The 20,911-nt window shown below is 38.1% G+C and overlaps 1 protein-coding gene across 1 annotated transcript in view; it reads right to left on the reverse strand.

Annotated features, from left to right (window-relative positions):
* ATP9A (ATPase phospholipid transporting 9A (putative)) overlaps positions 1-20,911 on the reverse strand; it is a 2,147,009-nt gene that overhangs the window by 628,119 nt on the left and 1,497,979 nt on the right. Inside the window, exons 17-18 of the mRNA XM_044090027.1 lie at positions 13,893-13,976; positions 5,130-5,300 (exon numbers count right to left, since the gene is read on the reverse strand). Of these exons, the coding sequence (XP_043945962.1) occupies positions 5,130-5,300; positions 13,893-13,976 (255 nt within the window). The remainder of the gene's footprint in view (positions 1-5,129; positions 5,301-13,892; positions 13,977-20,911) is intronic.

Consider the following 20,911-nt stretch of genomic DNA (forward strand, 5'->3'; position numbering starts at 1 on the left):
GCTGTTTTGGGGAGTAGCAAAAAGATCGCAACATGGGCGACCCCATTTCAGAAAAATCTCCTCCACTATAGATTGCTTGAGAGACCACTCGTGAGGCATGAGAATAGCTCTGCTCAATCTGTCCGCTAAAATGTTGGTTTTCCCAGGGATGTGCGTTGCTACCAGAAACCGATGAGAGGAGATCGCCTATTGCCACAGTCTGAGCGCTTCTCGACACAAGGGGTAGGACTTGGTTCCGCCCTGTTTGTTGATATACCAAACTACAGACATGTTGTCTGTGTGGACTGCAATTGTCCCTACAAGAAGAGAGTCGTTGAGGGCTTGCAACGTTAAAAGCACTGCTCTCATCTCTAGGACATTTATGTGCAGGTGGTACTCGAACGGTTGCCACGTCCCATGAACCATCCTGCCCTGATAATGCCCCCCCCACCCGATCAGGGAGGCATCCATGGTGACAGTGGCTACCGGGGATGGGGGTACAAAGTGTCTGCCTTGGTGAATCTGGGGAGAAGTGATCCACCAAGCAAGATGATTTTTGCAAATCTGTGTCACCAGAATTTGGTGACGCATTGGAAGTTGTTGGTAAGACCACTGAGTGAACAACATCCACTGAAGAAGGCGCATGTAGAAGCGAGCCAGGGAAGAAGAGTAATGGCCGCAGCCATGAGACCTAATACCTTTAGAACCATTCTGGCCTGTACTTTCTTGTTGGCTAGAATGATCCTGACATGACTTTGAATGTCTGAAACTCTTTGGTCTGTAAGGGTAGCTGACATCCGAACAGTGTTTAAGTTTGCGCCTATGAAAGTAATAGACTGGCAGGGCAATAAGGATGACTTTTCGAAGTTGATCGAGATGCCCAAATGAGAACAAAGATTTATTGTGTAATCCCTGGCTTGAACAAGCTGATGCCTGGTGGTGGCTGACAGGAGCCAGTCGTCGAGATACGGAAACACCTGTAATCCTTGACGTCTCAGGTGAGCCGTGACCACTGCCATGCATTTGGTGAACACTCTGGGGGCCGTGGTGAGACCAAAGGGCAGGGCTCTGAACTGGAAATGACTGTACCCCAGCCGAAAGCGGAGACATCTCCTGGAGCGTCTGTGAATTTTTATGTGATAGTACGCATCCTGAAGATCTATTGAGCACATCCAGTTGTCCTTCTGCAAGAAGGGCAGAATCGACTGAAGAGTGACCATTCGGAATCTTGTCTTCCTCACAGACTTGTTGAGTCTGCTGAGATCCAATATTGGTCTCCAGTCTCCGTCTTTTGGGGACCAAAAGAACCTTGAGTAGATTCCGGCTCTGAATGGTCTGTTGTAACTGGCTGAATGGCTCTTTTTGCAGTAGTTTTGAGACTTCTAACTCTGCAGTTTCCCTTAGACCGGGTGGTACATCTGGAAGGGAATTTGAGGGATAGAAAGGACTTTCCTCGAAAGGAATTTTGTAACCCTCGGATATGATCGACTGTACCCATCTGTCTTGAGTGAGAGAACGCCAGGCTTCTGGGTACAGCGATAGTCTTCCCCCGACTGCCTCCAAGGAGGGACAGCCGGGCAACATCTCAGGGATGCTGAAAGGGCTCGTCAGAGAGAGAGATTCTGTTTCCCTGGTTTTGTGGACCCCCTCTGCCTCTAGAGCGGCGTCTGTTGTTGTTACCCCCTCTGCCTCTAGGGGTAAACTGACCACGTGAATCCGGCGTGACTCCTTGGGATTTGCGGAACCACATTTTGCCACCCTTCTGTCCTTTGGGATAAGGTCTAGAAGGGGTGGAAAAACGGACTCCTACGGCAGAAAGAGTTTTGCCGTCCTGGTCAACGTTTCCTTCACTTGAGGGCCAAACAAAGCTGACCCATCAAAGGGAGAGTTTGTGAAGGACGCCTTAAAGGGATCTGCAAAATTACATAGCCGCATCCAGGCTTGGCGTCTAAGAGCCACACCTGTACCTGCGGCCCTACTCGCTCCATCAGCAGCATATGATATAAGCCGCATGGAGGAGTTTGCAATGGAGTTAAGGGTTCCTAGCTGCGAAGCAATTTTTTCCTGAGCCCCCGCAGCTGTAGGATCCTGCACAACTTCACTTAGCTCCTTAAGGATATCCCTTTGGAGTCTGGTGAAGTGACAAAGATAGTTCAGCGAACGCATAGCAAAGGTCGCTGAAGAAAACATCCGCTACCATATCTATCCATGGTCCTAGAGTCCTTATTAGGAGGATGGACAGGTACGGAAGGATCTGCAAGTTCCTTCTTGGTGGCAGCCGCCACCACCATGGCATCAGCGGGGACACCTTTTGTAAGGAATTGCTTGTCCGACGGGCAGTGATAAATTTAGAAGGCCTCCTAGGGACAGGCTCTACAGAGTCAGGAGCAGTCCACGCCTTCGAGCAATAACCTGCATAAGGGGTCGAAGGCGGAGACACCCAGGAGGTGGAGGGCCGAGATCCAAACGCCTCCAGGTATACTGAATCATCCTCAGAGGGATTATTGGTGGGCCAGTTTCCTCTGTCTAAGGAGTTCTAGGATGTCTGAGAAGGAGACATCCTCAGAGGGGATCTTGGGGATCCCTCTGACTCATCTAAGTCAGTATCTGAAGTGATAGACTCGGGAGTCTACGTGTTTCCTCTTACATGTCCTCTTCCGCGGAGGATCCCCGACAAATCAGGAGAATCCTCGGAAGAGGGGGATATTCCCAGTGGGGAAACCTGAGGCGGAGGATCTCTGGGTCCTGGAGCAAGAGAAGTGGCAGAGATGTCAACAGGCACCATAGAGGGAGGAGCTAAGGGAATAGACTGCTGGCTGAGACCAGTGGCCAGCACACTCTTCATTACTTCGAAGGCCCCCCTCCCAGGAAGGTCCGAGAGAACCCGCTCCTAAGAACTAGGAACTCCAGGACCCACCGAAAAGGAAGGCTCCGAGGCAGATGTCGGAGCCGAGCTCACCAAGGCCGAGGCTCCAAGGGGAAGAGCGGGCTCGGACAAGGGTCCGATGCCACTCACCCCCTCGGAGGAGACCAGGGAAGCCCGGCCACCGAATCCCTCTAAGGAAGGTCTCGAAGAGGAGATAAGAGTAGAGGCTGAAGGAGCAGAAGGGGTATCTGTCCCTCAGCCATAGCAGAAACCATTCCCGAAGACTCCAACTCCAATCTCTGAGGAAGAGTTGAAGGAGGAACTGCAATGGGGTGTGGACTAATAGTCGTCTGCTGAGACGGACTATGTAGCATTTGGGCCAGTGCCTGTGACTTTAGTAATCTACTGACCACTCTCTCCAAATCATGGTCAGAAAGCCTGGATGACCTTGAAGATCGGCTCTGATGGCTCCGCTCCGAGAAGAGAGGCGAAGCCGGAGCCGAAAGTATCGGCTCCAAGGAAGGGGACCTAGACCTCTTCCTCGAAGGAACCATCGATGCCGATGAAACTACTGAAACTGTCGGAGCCGACAACTTATTGGCACCGACAGGTAGCTTCGATGCATCGTCTCCGGCCGGAGCCGATACGGCCATAAATGTAAGGGGGTCGGAGCCGATCGGAGCCGACACCGATGCCTGGGCCACATGGTGGTCGGAACCGATCGGAGCCGACACCGAAGTGGTCGAACCAGAGTCGGCACCAATAGCCATCGGTGCCGAAGGTTTAGGTAACCCAGAATCGTCTCCAGCCGGAGCCGATCTCGACTCTGAATGAGTCGGAGCCGAGGCCACAGGCTTGGACACAGAAGTCTGGGCCTTGGAAGACTTAGAAGTCTTAGATGGGGCCGACTTAGCCGGAGAGCCCTCCGGCTTAAGAAGGCCCCTCAAAATCAATTTATTTCTTCTTTCCTGCAGGACTCTCTGGCTAAAAGAATGACATATAGCACAGGAGTGCTGCAGGTGAAGAGGCCCCAGACAGTACAGGCAAGAAGTGTGACCGTCTGTCAGAGACATCTTCTGACAGCACGAGTCACACTTCTTAAAGCCTGAGACCCTTTCTTTAGACATGGTGTAAAACACACACACACACACACACACACACACCAGTCCAAGAAATTAAATTAAATATACCAAAAGGTATCACTAACAGACACACACACACACCCTAACGGGGGGGGATGGGTGAAAGTCTGACTAAAAGTTATGAGGAGACAGGGAAATTTTCTGTCAGAAAGGGATAAAAACTAAGTTAAAACTAATAATTTAAGGTTTTTTTGTAAAAAGGGGCTAAAATAGTAAAGTAACAATTCACTTACCAGGAGCTGGTAAAAGGAGGACCTCATCAGCGAAGCGGCAAACGAGATCTGGGTACTTACCGCCTTGCATCATGGGATATGGGGCTGCCTCGAGCTGGTAAAAGTGACTCTCGAGCTTAGCAAGTGCCGAGTTGGAGCCGAGGATCGGCTCCGAACCCATCAAGCAAGAATGAAGGCGAGATTGACAACTTAACATCTGCCCCTTGTAGTATCTTAGGACAGCTGTAGATAGATGCTTGTGACTGGTTTCATGTTTCTATAAAAACAGTCTACTGTGGTTTTATACATTACAACAAAAAGGTACTAATAGAGTCTATTTTAAGACCTTCACTAGCTATCATTGGGAAAATGCAACATTTGCAACCAATATGTCTACAATGTTATTTATAAATGCACCAAACTGTACTTATAAGGATGTTTTCTTTTTTAAAAAATAAACTGATTATCTAAAAATGTAGATTATAAAACTGCTGACTGTTCCAGCAACCCTGCTACATATTATTCTGAAACCATCCTTACAGTAATTAAGACACCATGACAACAAGGCCTATTACAATATCATCCTATAACCAAAGGGATTAATGAGCTTAGCTCAGACATTAAATAAGAAAGTCACACAGTACGAATTACAGGTTCTTGTTTCTGACAGGTTCTCTGCTCTCATGACCCAACATAAACAGCAGTAACTGTGATTAAGCTAGATGCTGCAAACCATTGTGTGTTTGGGTTCTCGCAAGTGTTCATTGAACTCTAAAATATGTGCAGCCCAATTCAAACACTTCAGTGTAAGGGCCTCTCAATATGCATGATCAGTTATGGCAAATCTTGAGCAGCAGTTTCTGTTATGAACTTATTGAAGCAGGGCTGAAACCTTACTGTTAGACAGAATATATCAGCATGTGGAAGTACCTTAATGCCAGCATTTCTCAGCATCTCAAGTGTTGGTCGAACATCTGTTTGCAACTGATCCTCCACTCCAGTCAAACACAAAAGTTCCATCTCCATCTCTACGCTCTCAATCACAGTTGCTACTTTCAGGGAGCGGTCGTGCACGCTGAGCTTTGCTTGAATGTAACGTGTCTGAAAAGGAACATTAAAAAATGAATTTCAAGCATACTTTACCCCCTGTAGAAAATATATTCCTTTCTAAAAAGACAAACCAATCTTATTTGCCGTACATTCAAAAGTATATTTTGTTGTTAGTAAAATACTTGCTATGAGCAGCAAAACTTTGCCTTTCTCAGTGCTTCAAAAACCTAAGTAAACTCTGTAATCAGTGATGAGTGATGTAAAAAATGTTTCACCATCACTGTATTTAACATGACAATGATGCAAGCACCTTTTTTACAGGAAAACATTCACCTTCAGCAAATGTCTTTTATATAATGTGTATAATCACATGCTACACAATTTTGATTTTATCACTCTGTAAACTGATATTAAGTTCTGACTCCTTCCTCCCAAATGTATCTTAACCATACATAAAGTATAATGCAAGGACACAAAAGGTACAATTAGCCTGAGCCTTAACTTACCAAGCACGCAATATGCTTTACCCAGTCAGAGGTGCCCTTTCCTTTACTTATAATTTTGAGTGGCAGCCCCCTGCATGCTGACACACTCCCACTGCCCTCTAAATATACCTTTTTAGGGAAACTGTCTATAGTCACTTTCCTTGCTGTGATCAGTATTTCCTTACTTCTCTCTGTCTTTCAAACATCTCACATCAGACATTCCAGGATGTACCCAGGATGCAGTTCTTTACCACTGAAAAGAAGCTGCCCTGCCCATTTGCAGTTTATTAATCCTTTTCATTTGTTCTCAGCCAGGATCTACTAACTGTACAGGAGAGTCCTCAATAAAACAAAACTACCATTACCACACTGCTACTGTCTCACAGTGAACCATCATGGCGGACAGCTAAGCCTAGAAGACGCACTCCACCATCTTACACTGGGAACATGGCAAACACATGAAGCAAACAATAAAAAAAAATAAGATTCATTAAAAGAATCAGGAAATATTAAAATGGGAAAGATCACACTGCATAAAACGGCATACATAACTGAAAACACTGTCAGCCCTGCTCAGTTGAAATAATTATACTCATTTTAAAACTATTACTTTTATTTTGAGTTAGTATAACCTTGCTGATGATATCTTACCTCTAATGCATCCCAACTCTTTGCAGTCAAATGTGCCTCAACAACCAAGTGAATCTGTGGGTGAACTCACAGTCCTTATACAACAACTAAATCATCGACTGGACCGTTTGGAGCAGATTTCTTTATCCCAGTTATCAACGCACCCCATTCCCTGCACATCGACCCAGAATTTAGGTGAGGCTGTTAACAGCGAATATGGCAAAATGAATCTGGCTACACATCTCACAATGCAGCCAAACTTAAGATTGGATGAGGTCAGTAGTAATAATGCTGTAAATGTATCAAATTAATCGTGAATTTAACCAAAATAATATTCCTGTACTATCTGACTGGCTAAAAAACTGCTCTCAGTTTAACCAACAGAATTTGAGAGCAAACAATACTAGGCTTAATAACAAACTAAGTGAACTTGATCGTGTTTTGCTCAAAATAAAGAAACTGCAGATGGATAATACTTATTTTAAGGAGTGTTTAAGACTGCAAGTTGTTCCTAAGGGTCTGCGCTTATGGTGTTACCGCACAGGCTTGATTTCTGACTCAATGTTTCATGAAGAGTTAATCCAGTTATTTGATACATTTGGATTCGAATATATGGACATGATCATCAAAACACAATGGAACCCAGATTGAGATGGTGAGTAAGGAGGTTAGTGCTTTGGACAGAACTATTATACAAGACCAGTTGTTTGGTGATTATAGGTTTGACTATGCCAGAATTTTTTGTAGCATTGATGAACAAATGACTGTGATAAAAAATAGGAAATTAAAGAAACTCATGAAGGATGAGGAGGAGTACAGTACTAATACAGCATATACCCCATCACCACCCCAACCTCAAGAATGATATCCAAGTGGGACCAATAACTACCCCAGGATGGACTCAAATGCCCTCACTGTTGACATTAATTATGAGACCACAGAGGATAATTTTTTTAGACGAGGAAGATTATCCACTGCTGAGGAGCTCCAAATGCCTCATGAACCGACAAGGCATGAACAACAACCAGGGGCATCAACAGTATCCCGATTACCAATGGGGAACTTTCTGGTTGAACAGGGGGAACAAGATGGGGTCGTGGAGAGGGAAGAGACAGAGGATGAACTCATGATGGACTCAAACAGTGGCCTGTTAGATGGAAACACATTTTTTGTACCACCTGTGTCTATTGAATTAAACAGTACTAAGGACTTTAAAGTGTATAACTTTTCTGATTTAATATTGACTGTTACTGCTTGTGACCTACTAGCTAAAGATTTTACCTTTATTCCAAGTAAATTTGTGAATTTAGTGCATACATTAACTGACCTCAAACAATATGTGAGGAAGCTTAACTTCAATGTCATTTTTCATAATGTTGAGCAGGTTCATGACCTCTTTAAGGTCTCTAGTACTTTTAACCCCCCCCTTTCACCTGGCTTTAGAGATTTTTGAAAAGGTTTGTGAAGTGGAAATAAGAATGCTATGTACAAACAATAATAATAGGAGACAAAAGTGCAATCTGAGTAATGATGAAATAGATGAATTAGAATTTCTTAAGCATTCTCTGGGGACTAGAATTATGAAACCTTATAAAGGGGGTGGTGTGATCATCATGAATAAGAATGATTACATCAAGAAAATTAGGTTGATCCTGAATACCTGCACCTATAATAGGAGTTCATTAAATGAAATGAATGGCCCTTATAGAAACATAAATGGATTTATTCAGGACCTCTTTAGCGACGGTTTAACAACCATCGATGAACTACACTTTTTGTCAGTAGAATTCCTGATAACCTCTGTTATTTCCGGGGTACCTAAATTACATAACAGCATATATTATCCCCAGTGCGACCTATAGTGGATGCCAGGGTTTCAATAACCCACCTACTGGCGAAATTCCTAGACATGCAATTAAAGATACATCTAATGGGAGAACCTCATTTATGTGTTGATTCCCAGGATTTTTTAAGACACATGAATAATATAATGTATGATAATGAATTTTTACTGATAACAGTTGATGTGTTCGATTTGTATACAGTTATACCCCATGAAATAGGGGAACAATGGTTCTGTGATTACCTATATCTGAAGAATATTTCACAACAAAAAATTAATATGTATGAACAACTCCTGGATATGGCACTTAAAAGTAATTTTATTCTTTTTGAGAAGGAATACTATCTCCAGACCAAAGGGGTGGCAATGGGTTCATGTAATGGGGGCCTTTACGCTAATATAGTGATGCTCGAATGGGAAAGGCAATTTTTAAAGGATTCACCACTCTTTCCTTTTTGCCATACATATACTTGTTTCCTTGATGATATATTTATTTTGTGGAAGGGGCCAAGGGATCAGGTTGAACCATTCTTGCACTATATTAATAACACAACCTCATTCTTGAAGTTCACACACACTATTACTGATACTGAAATTCCATACTTGGACATTTTACTGAAGAAAGATAATATAAATCTCAGGTTCTTAGCAAAAATTTATCATAAAAAAACATATTCCAATAGCTTCCTCCACTATAGTAGTAGTCACCCCTTCTCACAAAAATGGGCCGTGGTCAAAGACCAGTCTGTCAGGGCAGCCCATATGGTGACCTTGTGGGAGTAATTTGAGAATGAATGTTTGAAATTGAAGGACATGTTTACTAAGAGAGGGTACCCTAATAATCTAATAGATGAGCTGATGGGGGAAGTTATGGATAAAAGGCGTAATGGGTACTTTCTACCGATCTTAAATCCTACTTCTAATCAGAATATAACCAGATCTACTGTTACAGATACTACCATTTCCGGTTCTGTGCAGTGCTCAACAGCTATAAGTGGATTGGATTTGAATACCCCGACATGTGCCATAACAGAACTTCCATTCCAGTTTCACCAATACATTTTCAAATGATGCAATTCATATTAAGAACATCTTGCAAAAAAACTGGAAGTTAAGTGGTGACAGGGATCTTTGCGAGCTTGTGAGGGAGGGATCCACATGTATATTTAGAAGAGTCTCTAATTAAAAAAAAACTCTCTGAGCATCAGCACCTTCCATTTACTGGGGGATACATGTATAAATGTAGGTGTAAATTTTATCTCTATATCTTTGGACGAAATACATTTACAATCATTAATATGAAGGTGAAGATACCCTGTAAATGCTGTTGTAACAGTGAGGAATTAGTTTATTGTGATTTATGTTCTGTTTATGTTTTTATGTGGGGAAGACAGAATGTAAACTCAAAAACAGGACTGGGGAACATCTGAGAAATATTAGAGATTATTCTGAAGTGAATGCACTAGCAAAGCATGTCACATTAAATCCAGGATGCATATTTAAATGTATTGTTTTAGAAGTTGCACCTGTTATCAGAAAGAGGTGGTGCATGGCCCTATTTTTTGGAAAAATTGGAATTAATATGGCAAATGTACCTGAATTCCATACAATGGCCAGGTTTAAATGAAAGTCTCTCCATCTCTAGTCTTTTAAAACTGAAAGCTCTCAAAAGATAGTTTTTTTAATCAATTGTGTTTGCATTTTTTTACATTTTCTAATTCTTTCATATTTTACATTGCTTTTATGCCTTTTGTGTATAATTGTTTTTTATTTATACATTCTTAAATTATTGATACTAATATAGTGTTTATATCCATATTCATATATTTATATTAGGGGGTGTGTTTATACATTTGGGATTCATGACAGGATAAGATGTCATCTTTTACTTACATAAATTTGGTGTACAATGAATTTATACTGTTTCTGATGAAGGTCCTGATAAATTAACTGTCTGGGACGAAAGTGCTTATTCCTCTAAATAAACTGTGTGGATTTACTACTTCCTGCCTGCGTTTGCTTCACCTTGGATTCCATACACCTGTGTGTATATATATATATATATATATATATATATATATATATATATATATATATATATACACACATATATATATATATATATATATATATATATATATATATATGTATATATGTATATATATATATATATATATATATATATATATATATACACACACACACATACATATAAGCACACACACATCCACAGATGCACGCAGAGAGGTGTAAACTACACAGATAAACAGACAGCCATAAATAAGTATTCTGCCTTAGTAGGGGATGGGGGGTGAAGTCTCCTTGCAAAGACATGTATCTGTTAATCTTTTTATAACTAAAAAATTCAATACCTGTACTTTGCTTCAGTTTATTTACACTATTTATATCACATGCATCTGAAAATTCCTAGACATCTGAAGCTTTTATGAGTACTGATGCCAGTTTATTTTAACTGTCCTACTGTTCATATTTAGCAACATACTTAAACTAAGTTACTTCTACATTTGTTAAGCAGCATCAAAAACTGTATAAGTACCAAGTTTTATTTAGGGATGGACCACAATTTCAAAGTTTAATTATTGCTGTATTAGAGGGTGTGAACCCAAACTACTTGTCAGCACTTCTAATCTAACAACAGTGGGTCTGTATTTTTTATTTTATTTACTTCTATATTTTGTAAACTGGGTTGTCCAATGGACAGAGGAGTGGAAGTGCTGCCTTGTTAGGAGACTTGCTTAATGTCCCAAAGTAAGCAAAGGCTGAAAGGAAACAAACTCAGTATTAAGGATAAAACTTGTTAGCAGCTCACAGCCTTAATCCTCAGCACATAACTGGCAGACAGTGCTGTGAAACCTTAGCCCAGTGCTTAAAACAGTATGAATCCTGCTAACAGGACTATCAATTGCTTTTAAGAGTACAATTATTAGACCTGTGAATTTATGTAGTGGTGTGAAGGTTACTGAATGTATGTCACATTGCACTTGGTGGCTTCCCTCAGGTAATGAAGCCTAACATCGAAATGTAAAGCAACCTCACTCATACTGAGGGCCTACTACAGAAATTGTCAAAAGCCTTGTGTCATTGATGGGGAAGACACAGTAGGTATGAAAACAAAATGCTTCAGTCCATTTCATACTGTGCTTGGGAGGGGATATCTGCCAATCTCCTACAACCACCCCCAAAATAAAAGACAATCCACAAGGTGACACCACCGTGTGTGTGTGTGTGTGTGTGTGTGTGTGTGTGTGTGTGTGTGTGTGTGTGTGTGTGTGTGTCCAATTCTAATATGTACACAAGCATTTACACAAACAGGTTCACAATCAGCCATCAGAAGGACACTGCAGTACACTGCTCCTACCTTTGCATGGGAAGGAGGCAGCAGACTTTCAGCACTCGGTGCCTTACTGAGATTGTACTTTCCAGTACCTGTAATCCACTGTCACTTAAACAGCCAGCCTCAAAGCTACAGGAGGCAATGGTACCACCTCTCAAACTTCCAAGGACTATGCACAGCACTATGACCCTTTAAGCGCATGTCACCCCAACTGTCATATGTCGCACTTTAAGTCTTCTTACTAAGAGCATGTTCTTTGTCCATGGCCTTACTGCTGAAAGGATTTTTTAATTAATAGCTCAGCAAGAACCACATCTAAAAGTTAGTACAAAACACCAACCTAACTTTTTAGTCTAGGACTTTATCACGTTTACAAGATATCAAATTATTATCACCAACAGCAGCACCTCAAAACTCCCATTCTTCCTTCTACAAAAACATGACTGCATGTTCTAGCCCTGAAACCCAGATGTAGAGGTCATTATCCAATTTTATTGCATATTAGTATACATTCTTTATAGTCCTGCACTAGCTTAAATTATGCATTGAGATGCACTTTATCATCAGATTAGGCCTCAACCCTGCTAAATGCCACCAGCACTGACAGCATAAGTACACAGATCCTGCATAAACCTTGGGCAGCACTGAAGTGCTGGGTCTAATATGGTTAGGTTCAAACTGTTTTAAGGTCACATACGGCAGATACAGAATGCACAACAAGCTGAGCACAGAGAGCTCTAAGTTCACTTGGGTTTAGAAGACAGTGCAGAAAGGCCTCAAACTTGCATTATGTAGAGAAGCTAAAGTCAAGCTTACACAGCATTGGTTTCTGCAGTTTTCTGTCCTGTATTTACATGTCACAATCCATCTCAGTGGTCAGTCTGGGATGGACAGAGGAATAGACAGATCTGACATTAGGGATATGGAAAACGTGTGCAACAATCCATGCTGTACTGTCATTTATGACATGAGATTTAAAAGCAAAATGTTAAAAGGTCAAGTAAGCAGTTCTATATATTTAGAATGCACCAGTGTCATTTGACTAATCTTTATACATTGTGCAAATTCATTGCATTTTGTGTTTCATGTGCTAATGAAAATCATGCTCCCCTAACAGTCAAACAAAGTACCATTCCTATAATCCTCTTACTTAGAAACCACTGCATGAATTAAAGGTGTAAGTGTGTCTGTACACACTGGCTGAAAATGCATGCTACAAACATTTGAGAAACTGCCTCTAAGTACAGTGAATTGTTTTTGCAGTTTTTATTAAAACTATACTATGGGCACTGTACTTCCAAGCCACTGCTGTGAGGTGACACAGAGAGGACTATAACATTGGCTAAGCAATGAGACTGTAAGAGGAGTCATTCCTCAGAGACACCGATCGTATCAACCTAACACAGAGCATTAAGACACTGGCAAAGGTGACTCCACACTAACACCCCCCCCCCCCTCCAGTGCTCAGTATGCAGTTGCTCCTTTTCCTACTGCAGCAATAATATTCCCAATATGGAAAAGCACCTTTCCTTAAATGTACCCAATGAGCAGGTGTACTAGTCAGACCCCATCTTCTAGCTTGCCATCACTTGTATTTTAAAACTGTTTCCTGAACTTTGGGTTCAGATATTTTCATGAGGAGAATTAAAACACAGCACTGTAACTATCATCATTATAAAGCCATGCATTTTAGTAACAGAAGGCATTTTTTTTATATAAAAATGGAGGCAAGTTTTCCCAGCACCCTCCAAATCAAGTAATGTGAACTGTTCGCCACATATTGGACTAACATTTTATAGTCTACACAGTTAACAATGCGAGTGTCAAGTCATGAGTGTTTTGCAAAATAACTAATGGCAAGCTGACCTAAACTGGGAAACGTAACCAATGCTGCTGACATACCACAACCACAGAAAGTATAAACAAGGGTGAGTGAAGTAGCTATGCCAGTAAAGGTCCATTGTAGCAGTGGGAAAACTCAAGTGAGAATTTCTTGTTACACTGTCAGAGCTCATTACTTATTCCTCTTACAAAGTCATAATTGTCTTCTTATAATAACTTAATGCTAGTGATAAAGGCTAAATATCACAAATAAATGATTTTAAAAGTAGATCTGGAAAACCCCAAATTACCAATAAGAACAGAGAAAGTGAACTTATCTTATAAACATGTTGCTGAAAACAGTGTGTACCAGATCTCACTTTTTTTTTTAATTTTAGGTATGTGGGTCTTGCATGTTACCTGTTGCTTTAAGGTGTGTGTGTGTGTGTGTGTGTGTGCCGGGGGAGGGGGTGGGGACAGAGGGCTGTGGCTTCAGAAGTGTTGCTTACCTCAAAATCTTGGTACTGTTCTTCTGTGAGCGACTTCTTTGCAACAACAAGGACTCGCAAGCCTTCTCTTGCCATATTGCCACACTGAAAAACAAAATACCAAGGATTAGCAAATGAAAAATTTTATACATAAAGAGCTTGTTGTCTTCTAGCACACAGCCACATGTGAAAACTCCTGAACAGTGTAAGAAGCTTTTTTTTTTTGGTAGATCATTCACAGTCAGTTCCTGTTACCCCACACTTATTCTCTCATAAGCATTTGCGACGTGAAATTAATGGGAGTCAGGGACAACATATCCAAGTCTGCTGCTTGTTCTTTACCCAGTGGGCATAGCACAATTAACTAGGAATGCTACATCCCTTTCTACAGCAGACAGCCAAAAAAGCCCAGCTAATTTCACATTAAACTGGCTTGGTAAATCATAAACCTTTGCATCCCCGTGGGAAGATGGAGTTATTTCTCAGGTGCTCCATCTCCATCTCAGCAGTTTTTGGTCCATTCTTAAACACTGACCACTGGTATCTTAGAGAGATGGTTGGTATTTCTAACACATACTAACAGTATTGTAACATTCTTTATTGCTGTACAAAGGAACTGATAAGTTCTGAAGACTATCACAGGCAACAGTATAATGTAATGCTGACAGAGTACATTAAAGATGTCACTGCTCTACTGTATCAGAGCTGTAGGCGATGGCAGATGCTGTTTTGCTGTATCACAGCTGTAGGTGATTATAGATGCAAATACAGCACCATAATGGCTGGTCTGTACCACAAAAACAGTCTCAGCAGCCCAACAGGTAGTAAGCTCACCTTTGATGCTGGAATATCTGAAGGCCACGGGTTCTATTCCTACAACAAGATAGTGTGATTACCTTGCCATTACTCACATTACAGTGCAGCAAAAAGGAGGAAGCTTGACTCCTTAGTGTGATGCCCTTCGGATGAGACAATTATTTAAAGCAAGAGTGACAGCTCAGGTGGGTGTAAAAGATCCTATGGCTCTTACCAAAAATAGTTTTTTTATTGATATACACATTACATATTATTTACATGTTTACATTTACATTTATTTACAAATTTACACACATTATAAACTTCAACTTAAGCATCCCCCCACTTTTTTATCCACAACCAAAACATTATTTTCTCCAGAATCTTTGTCAAAGTCCATTTTCCACTGTATCTAATTTCATTTAGTCTCTTGTTCCATATAGTCCATGAAACATAAAATATTACCCTATCCATTTTCTTCACTTCTTCCTGTTTTCGTGCACCATAATAACCAAATTCTATTATGCCCATATTTGTTTGCTCAAATTTTAACACGTTTCACCCTATTATGTTTACATATTTCTTTCCACAAATTAACTCTTTCACATTTCAGAAACACATGCTCAGTAGTCTCAAACTCTCCACATTTACTACATATTCTTTTTTCAAACTTTTATTTTATTGTATTTTTCAAAATTTAATATGCAAAAGAATATAACGTGACATATCTTCATGAACAGATTAACCTTGAACGATCAATTAACAAGATAATGCCTTTTAACTACTAGTCTTGGGATAAAGTTCTTGTGCCTAAAGAAAATGGTTCATTTATGCAATTAAATTGAATGTTTGGCGTAATACAGGCATACATTTAGAATAAGTGGTACATGGCAGGATCCATTTACACATACTATATACAACTATTTACATACAGTGCTACAATTATTGAAGTTAGTGAGTGATCACTTCATTACAAGGAAGGCCAAAAATGAACTAATAAGAGACTACTATCTGTTAGAATAACATGAGGAAGAGACTTTGAGAATCAGCATAGGGATAGGATGATAGATGTGTTCTTGTTATAGCTTATTTCAAAATGTGTTCCAGGATAAGATTCCAGAAGCTGAGAAATTTCATGCGCTTATTTTTATTGCCTATAAATAGTTTGTGAGATATATATTTAGAGGCCATATTAATAAAGCCCTTCCACTCTAGTTTTGACCTGTCAAGCCAGTTTTGGGTGAAGTACAGTATGACTAAAGCAACTAGAGCAACCAGGATATTCAAGTCCGACTTGGGCATATCAATAGGACTCGCATGCAATATAGCAAACTCCCAAGATAGGGTAGATTTCCCATAGCCCATTATCTGAAATTCGACCCTTAATGAGTTCCGTAGTTATGTGCATATTTGCAGTGCCATAGAATATGTAAAAGGTCCGCTGGTTGTAATGGAAAAAAAAGGGCAGAGGGGAGAGGTGCTTGGGAAGAACTTGTTTAGTTGTTCTGGAATATAATAGGCATTGTTGTTAATCAATAACTGTGTGTATACAAGCTTCTTGAAGGGGGAGAATTTGTGTTACTTAAAGGAAGAGTGAGCTGAACATCATTTAAATTAGGATTTTTATCCTTCTAATATTGAGCATATTTAAGTGAAAATTGGTATTTAATAGATTTACTACATATTCCATCTTGCTTTTTCTTGTATGGCATATTTGTTTATTAGAAAAATGCTGGTTAAGACAACTGCCGTAAAGAATCATTACATTGTTTAATCTTTTTATAGTTAATACATCTCATCATTATAGCTTTCTTCTTATCTATCTCTAAATCTTTCCACGGATCGATGCAATAAAATGCTTTCATAATGCTTAAGTACCATTCCTTTCTCAAATTCATTCTTTTTTTATTTTTCATAACACAATTTTGTTTTGGTACTCTTTCATTTCTTCATTTACAATTTTTTTTACTTTTTTTAACTTCCATTCCTTTCCACAATTCTTTGTATTTATAATATAGTATCATATCTATTAAGTTTTGATTTTCCTTTGTAACTCCTTTTAATAGCTTATATAAAATTAAAGATGCTGCATGTACTATTGGGTTTATTAAACCCAAACCTCCTTGCTCTTCTTTCATATATAGAATCCCTCTCTTGACTGGATTCAGTCTAGAGCCCCATATAAAAGAAAATATCGGCATTAGTTCCCTTTCCTAACTAAAAGGAACCATATAGAGATTAGTAACATAGGCATTTTTTCCTATTACCATGGTGTTCATATCCTTTACTACTTTGATTACATCAACCAATTGTTGTTGTATGTATTCATTCTTTCTAAATGTTATTCCTAATATATCTATACATTTTTGCATTGAACTCAATACCTCCTATCATACCTTCAAAACCAAATCCTTTACTTCTCTTTATTTATACTTAAACCATTTTTAAATTCATACTTATTTTTTTCATTTACTTCTTCCATCCATATTTTACTTTTAACAATTAATACAATATCTGTATAATTATACATTATTGGCAACTGCACTTCCTTCATCATTTTGTATCCACAGCTACTTGACACTCAATTTCCTTCACTATTACATTCATAACTAATGAGAAAATCACTCTACTAGCAGGGTAGCCCTGCTTTATTCCACATTCTATTTTTATTTCTTCCCCAATCAAGCCATTTACATTTAGTTTCACATAGTTCTTTTCATAAAAAATGTTATTACTTGCAATATTTTTTGCGCATACTACATGTCTGCAAAATTCCCCATAATGATTTATATTGAATATTATCATAGGCTTTACTTGCATCATAACCGTCGCTTCTACATTTTTATGATATCATCAATTTCAATTATCCATAATAACTCTTGACTTCTTTTTCTTCCGAATGCATTTTGGTCATATATTCTTTTTTTTTTTTTTGTAACCTTTCTGCTGTTATATTCTCATAAAAATTTTATAATCCATATTATTCAATGATATAGGTCTCCATTTTTTTATCTCCTCCATTTCCTTTTTTTAATTATAAATTGTATAACTTCTGTACATCTCTTTCTCTTTAAATCCAGGTGCTAATGATTCATTCACAACTTCTATAAAAATTATTTGTTGCCACTCCATTTCTTTATACATACCATATTCAATTCCATCCAGTCCTGTTGCAGAATTCATGTTAATATCTTTTAGAATTTCATTTAATTCTTTCATAGTTATTTTTTGTTCTAAATACTCATTATCTTTAATTTAAACCTTTATAAATATGTTACATGTTTTCTCTTTTAACAAATAATTCTAATACATATTCTATAATTATTTCATATACTCCTTCCTGCTGCCATGTTTGCTTACCTTCCATGTTTTTTAATTCTCTTATTTTCCTGCTTTTATGATTTTACTCAAATATAGTGCTGCCTCTTCTTTTTTCCCTTGTAAACAATATTTTTGTTTATACAAGTTAATTTTAATTTGATTAATTTTATATATTTCTCTTTCTTTTTTATAAAAGGAATTTTCTTCTCTAATAAGTTTCTTGACTTAATATCTTGTAACTCTTTTTTTTTCTTTTTTCTTATACATTCTAAAACACTCTTTACATTTCTGTTTAAAATTAAGCCACCAAACAGTCCAATTCTCATAAAACGCTCTCATATTCATATAATTTTTCCATAATTCCACAAGTTATTTTTTCTTTAATAAATCTAATTCCTTTTCATTAATTCTCTTTATTCCTTTTCCTGTTCTTATATATTCATTTCCTGTACTTTAACCCCTATAACTACATGATCTGAACATCCAGTATACTTAATTCCTTTTGTTAACTTTTGAACTATCCGATATTAAAAAGAAAAAAATCAATTTCTGCCCTAATTTAATTCCTTTTGTAAGTCCAGTGGTTATTCTCCCATACACTTAACTTTCCACTTCCCATAATTTTTTTAACCACTTTAACATCACAACTGCTATTTTTTTTTTTAATTACAATTAAAATCACCCAGCACTATAATATCCATATTTACTCAAATGTGTTCAATAATATATTTAAACATAATTTCTCTGTTTTTTGCTACATATGCATATACACATTTTTTCCATCTCAGGTCTAGTACTATAATTTGTTCCAGTTCCACTGTGGTTACATCTAATATTTTAATGCTTTCTTGACATAATATACATATGCCTGAACACGTTTCTTTCCCCATGTTCAAAACTAATGCACCATTCCAAAGTTTTCCAGTTTGTGCTCTTTCTTCCTCTGTTAATAATCTATCTTCTAAAACAATATGTGCATCTACTGCAGCACACCACTGTAATATACCTATTCTCCTCTTAAGATTTTTTTTATACTGTTCACACTTAAAAGCTAATATTTTTAGCTTTTAAGAACAAAATATAATGAAGCACAGCTACCGTCCAAAGGTCCCAGTCCTGAATAAGGAAGCCAAGTAGTAGGAGAAGACAGAACACGATCACCACAGGATCACTAGACTATGTAAGGATGCCTTGACCATGCAGACACAATTGGATACCATGCATACCCTCTTTGTAGATAGAGGCTATAATAGCTGCATGGTAAGTAAGATTAAGGACTCAGTACTAAATGTACCAGGAGAAAGCAGTAGTAATACAACTAGATGTACCCATGGAAGGAGAAATATGTCCAAGGGTCACTTTTACTACTAGATATACTAATGACAATAGTAAGTTAGCAGATATTATTGGAAAGTACTAACTGTTGACCCAATGATCCTGAATATTATAGGAGCCACCCCTAGGTTTAGATATAGAAATAGCAAGAATCTTAAAAGAATTTTATGTAGAGAACATTCTTGCATTGAGCAAGATAGATTTAGAACCACCAAATTAGGCACATATCATTGCAACAGATGCAAGATGTGTAGTTTTATTATAGATGAACAATGTTTTATCCATCCTACTATTGACTATACGTTTATACCTAGGTTTCATGCCAGTTGTGATAATGAGAACTTGATATATTTAGCAACCTGTACACAATGTACGGTGTTTTATGTGGGCATGACCTCAAGAAAATTAAAAGATAGAATGTATAATCATATTTATGATACAGGAAAGAAGAATCAGCAGAACGCATTAGCCAGACATGCTACAACTCATATTAATCATAGCTTTAAATTCAGGGTGTTACAATTGGTAAAAAAGAATAGGACGGGAGGCAATAATATGAATTACCTAGAATCCATTGAGCTCTGTTGGATTTTTAAATTACGAGCTCACTTAGATCCTGGTCTTAACCAATCTATCAGCATTAAGCCTGTACTTTATGCTCGTAAGTAGTATTTTTATGGGTTCAAAATATAATTGGTTTTGTTTCAAATCTTTTATGGAAGATTAGTTATATATACATTTATATTTATTTATATGTTATTATATGTTTAGGATAATATTGTTGTTTTTTATCTTGTATCTTTATATTTGGAAGTTATGTACATATATTTATAAGCTATTCAATATTATATGAGTATTAATATATAGACAAATAGCTGAAATGTTTTCAATGTTATTAATTTAGCTATATGTAATCATGATATGATTTATTTATAGTTATAGTTACATCGAGGATACTCACATATATGTTTCTGGTATTTATTAAACATGTGCATATGTAAAGAAAACATGAATTAGTTTATATGTTACATAGCATATATATATATATTCCCTATGGAAGATGTTTTTATACATTATCCACTTGAGCTTGTATTATGGACTTGATTTCAGCCTGTTCGGATGTCAGATTTTGTTTTTATTTATATCAAAATCCTATATAATAGGTGTGTTTATTAACTTTTGTTTTGTTTTGTTTTAAATGGAGAATTTTTTCGCTACTAGAATTCACAATGGAGGATGCAGTTTGCTTTATACAATTACTTTAATTGTTTGCATCTAGGATTGATTATCCTCAATTAAGTAATTATGATGGTATATTTAAACGCTGAGATACAAATGTTAAGTGAAATCTGAAGAAGCGTGCTGAGGGAGCACGTGAAAGCGCTTATTTATCTAAAATAAACTTGGATTTTATGCACTATCCTGTGGTGGTCATGTCCTGTCTTCTCCTACAGCTTTTAAGAACAGTTAGTGTAATCCATTTCCTTTCTTATTTTCTCTAAGCATTATATTTTTTAATTTTCTTTTCCTTTAACTCTTTTCCCTATCAAATACTTTTTATTTCTTATTATGCATGAGTCAGTTTCTTC

The sequence above is a fragment of the Protopterus annectens genome, chromosome 12.part0 (genome assembly GCF_019279795.1).
Source record: "Protopterus annectens isolate FY-2018-M chromosome 12.part0, PAN1.0, whole genome shotgun sequence".
Taxonomy (NCBI): domain Eukaryota; kingdom Metazoa; phylum Chordata; order Ceratodontiformes; family Protopteridae; genus Protopterus; species Protopterus annectens.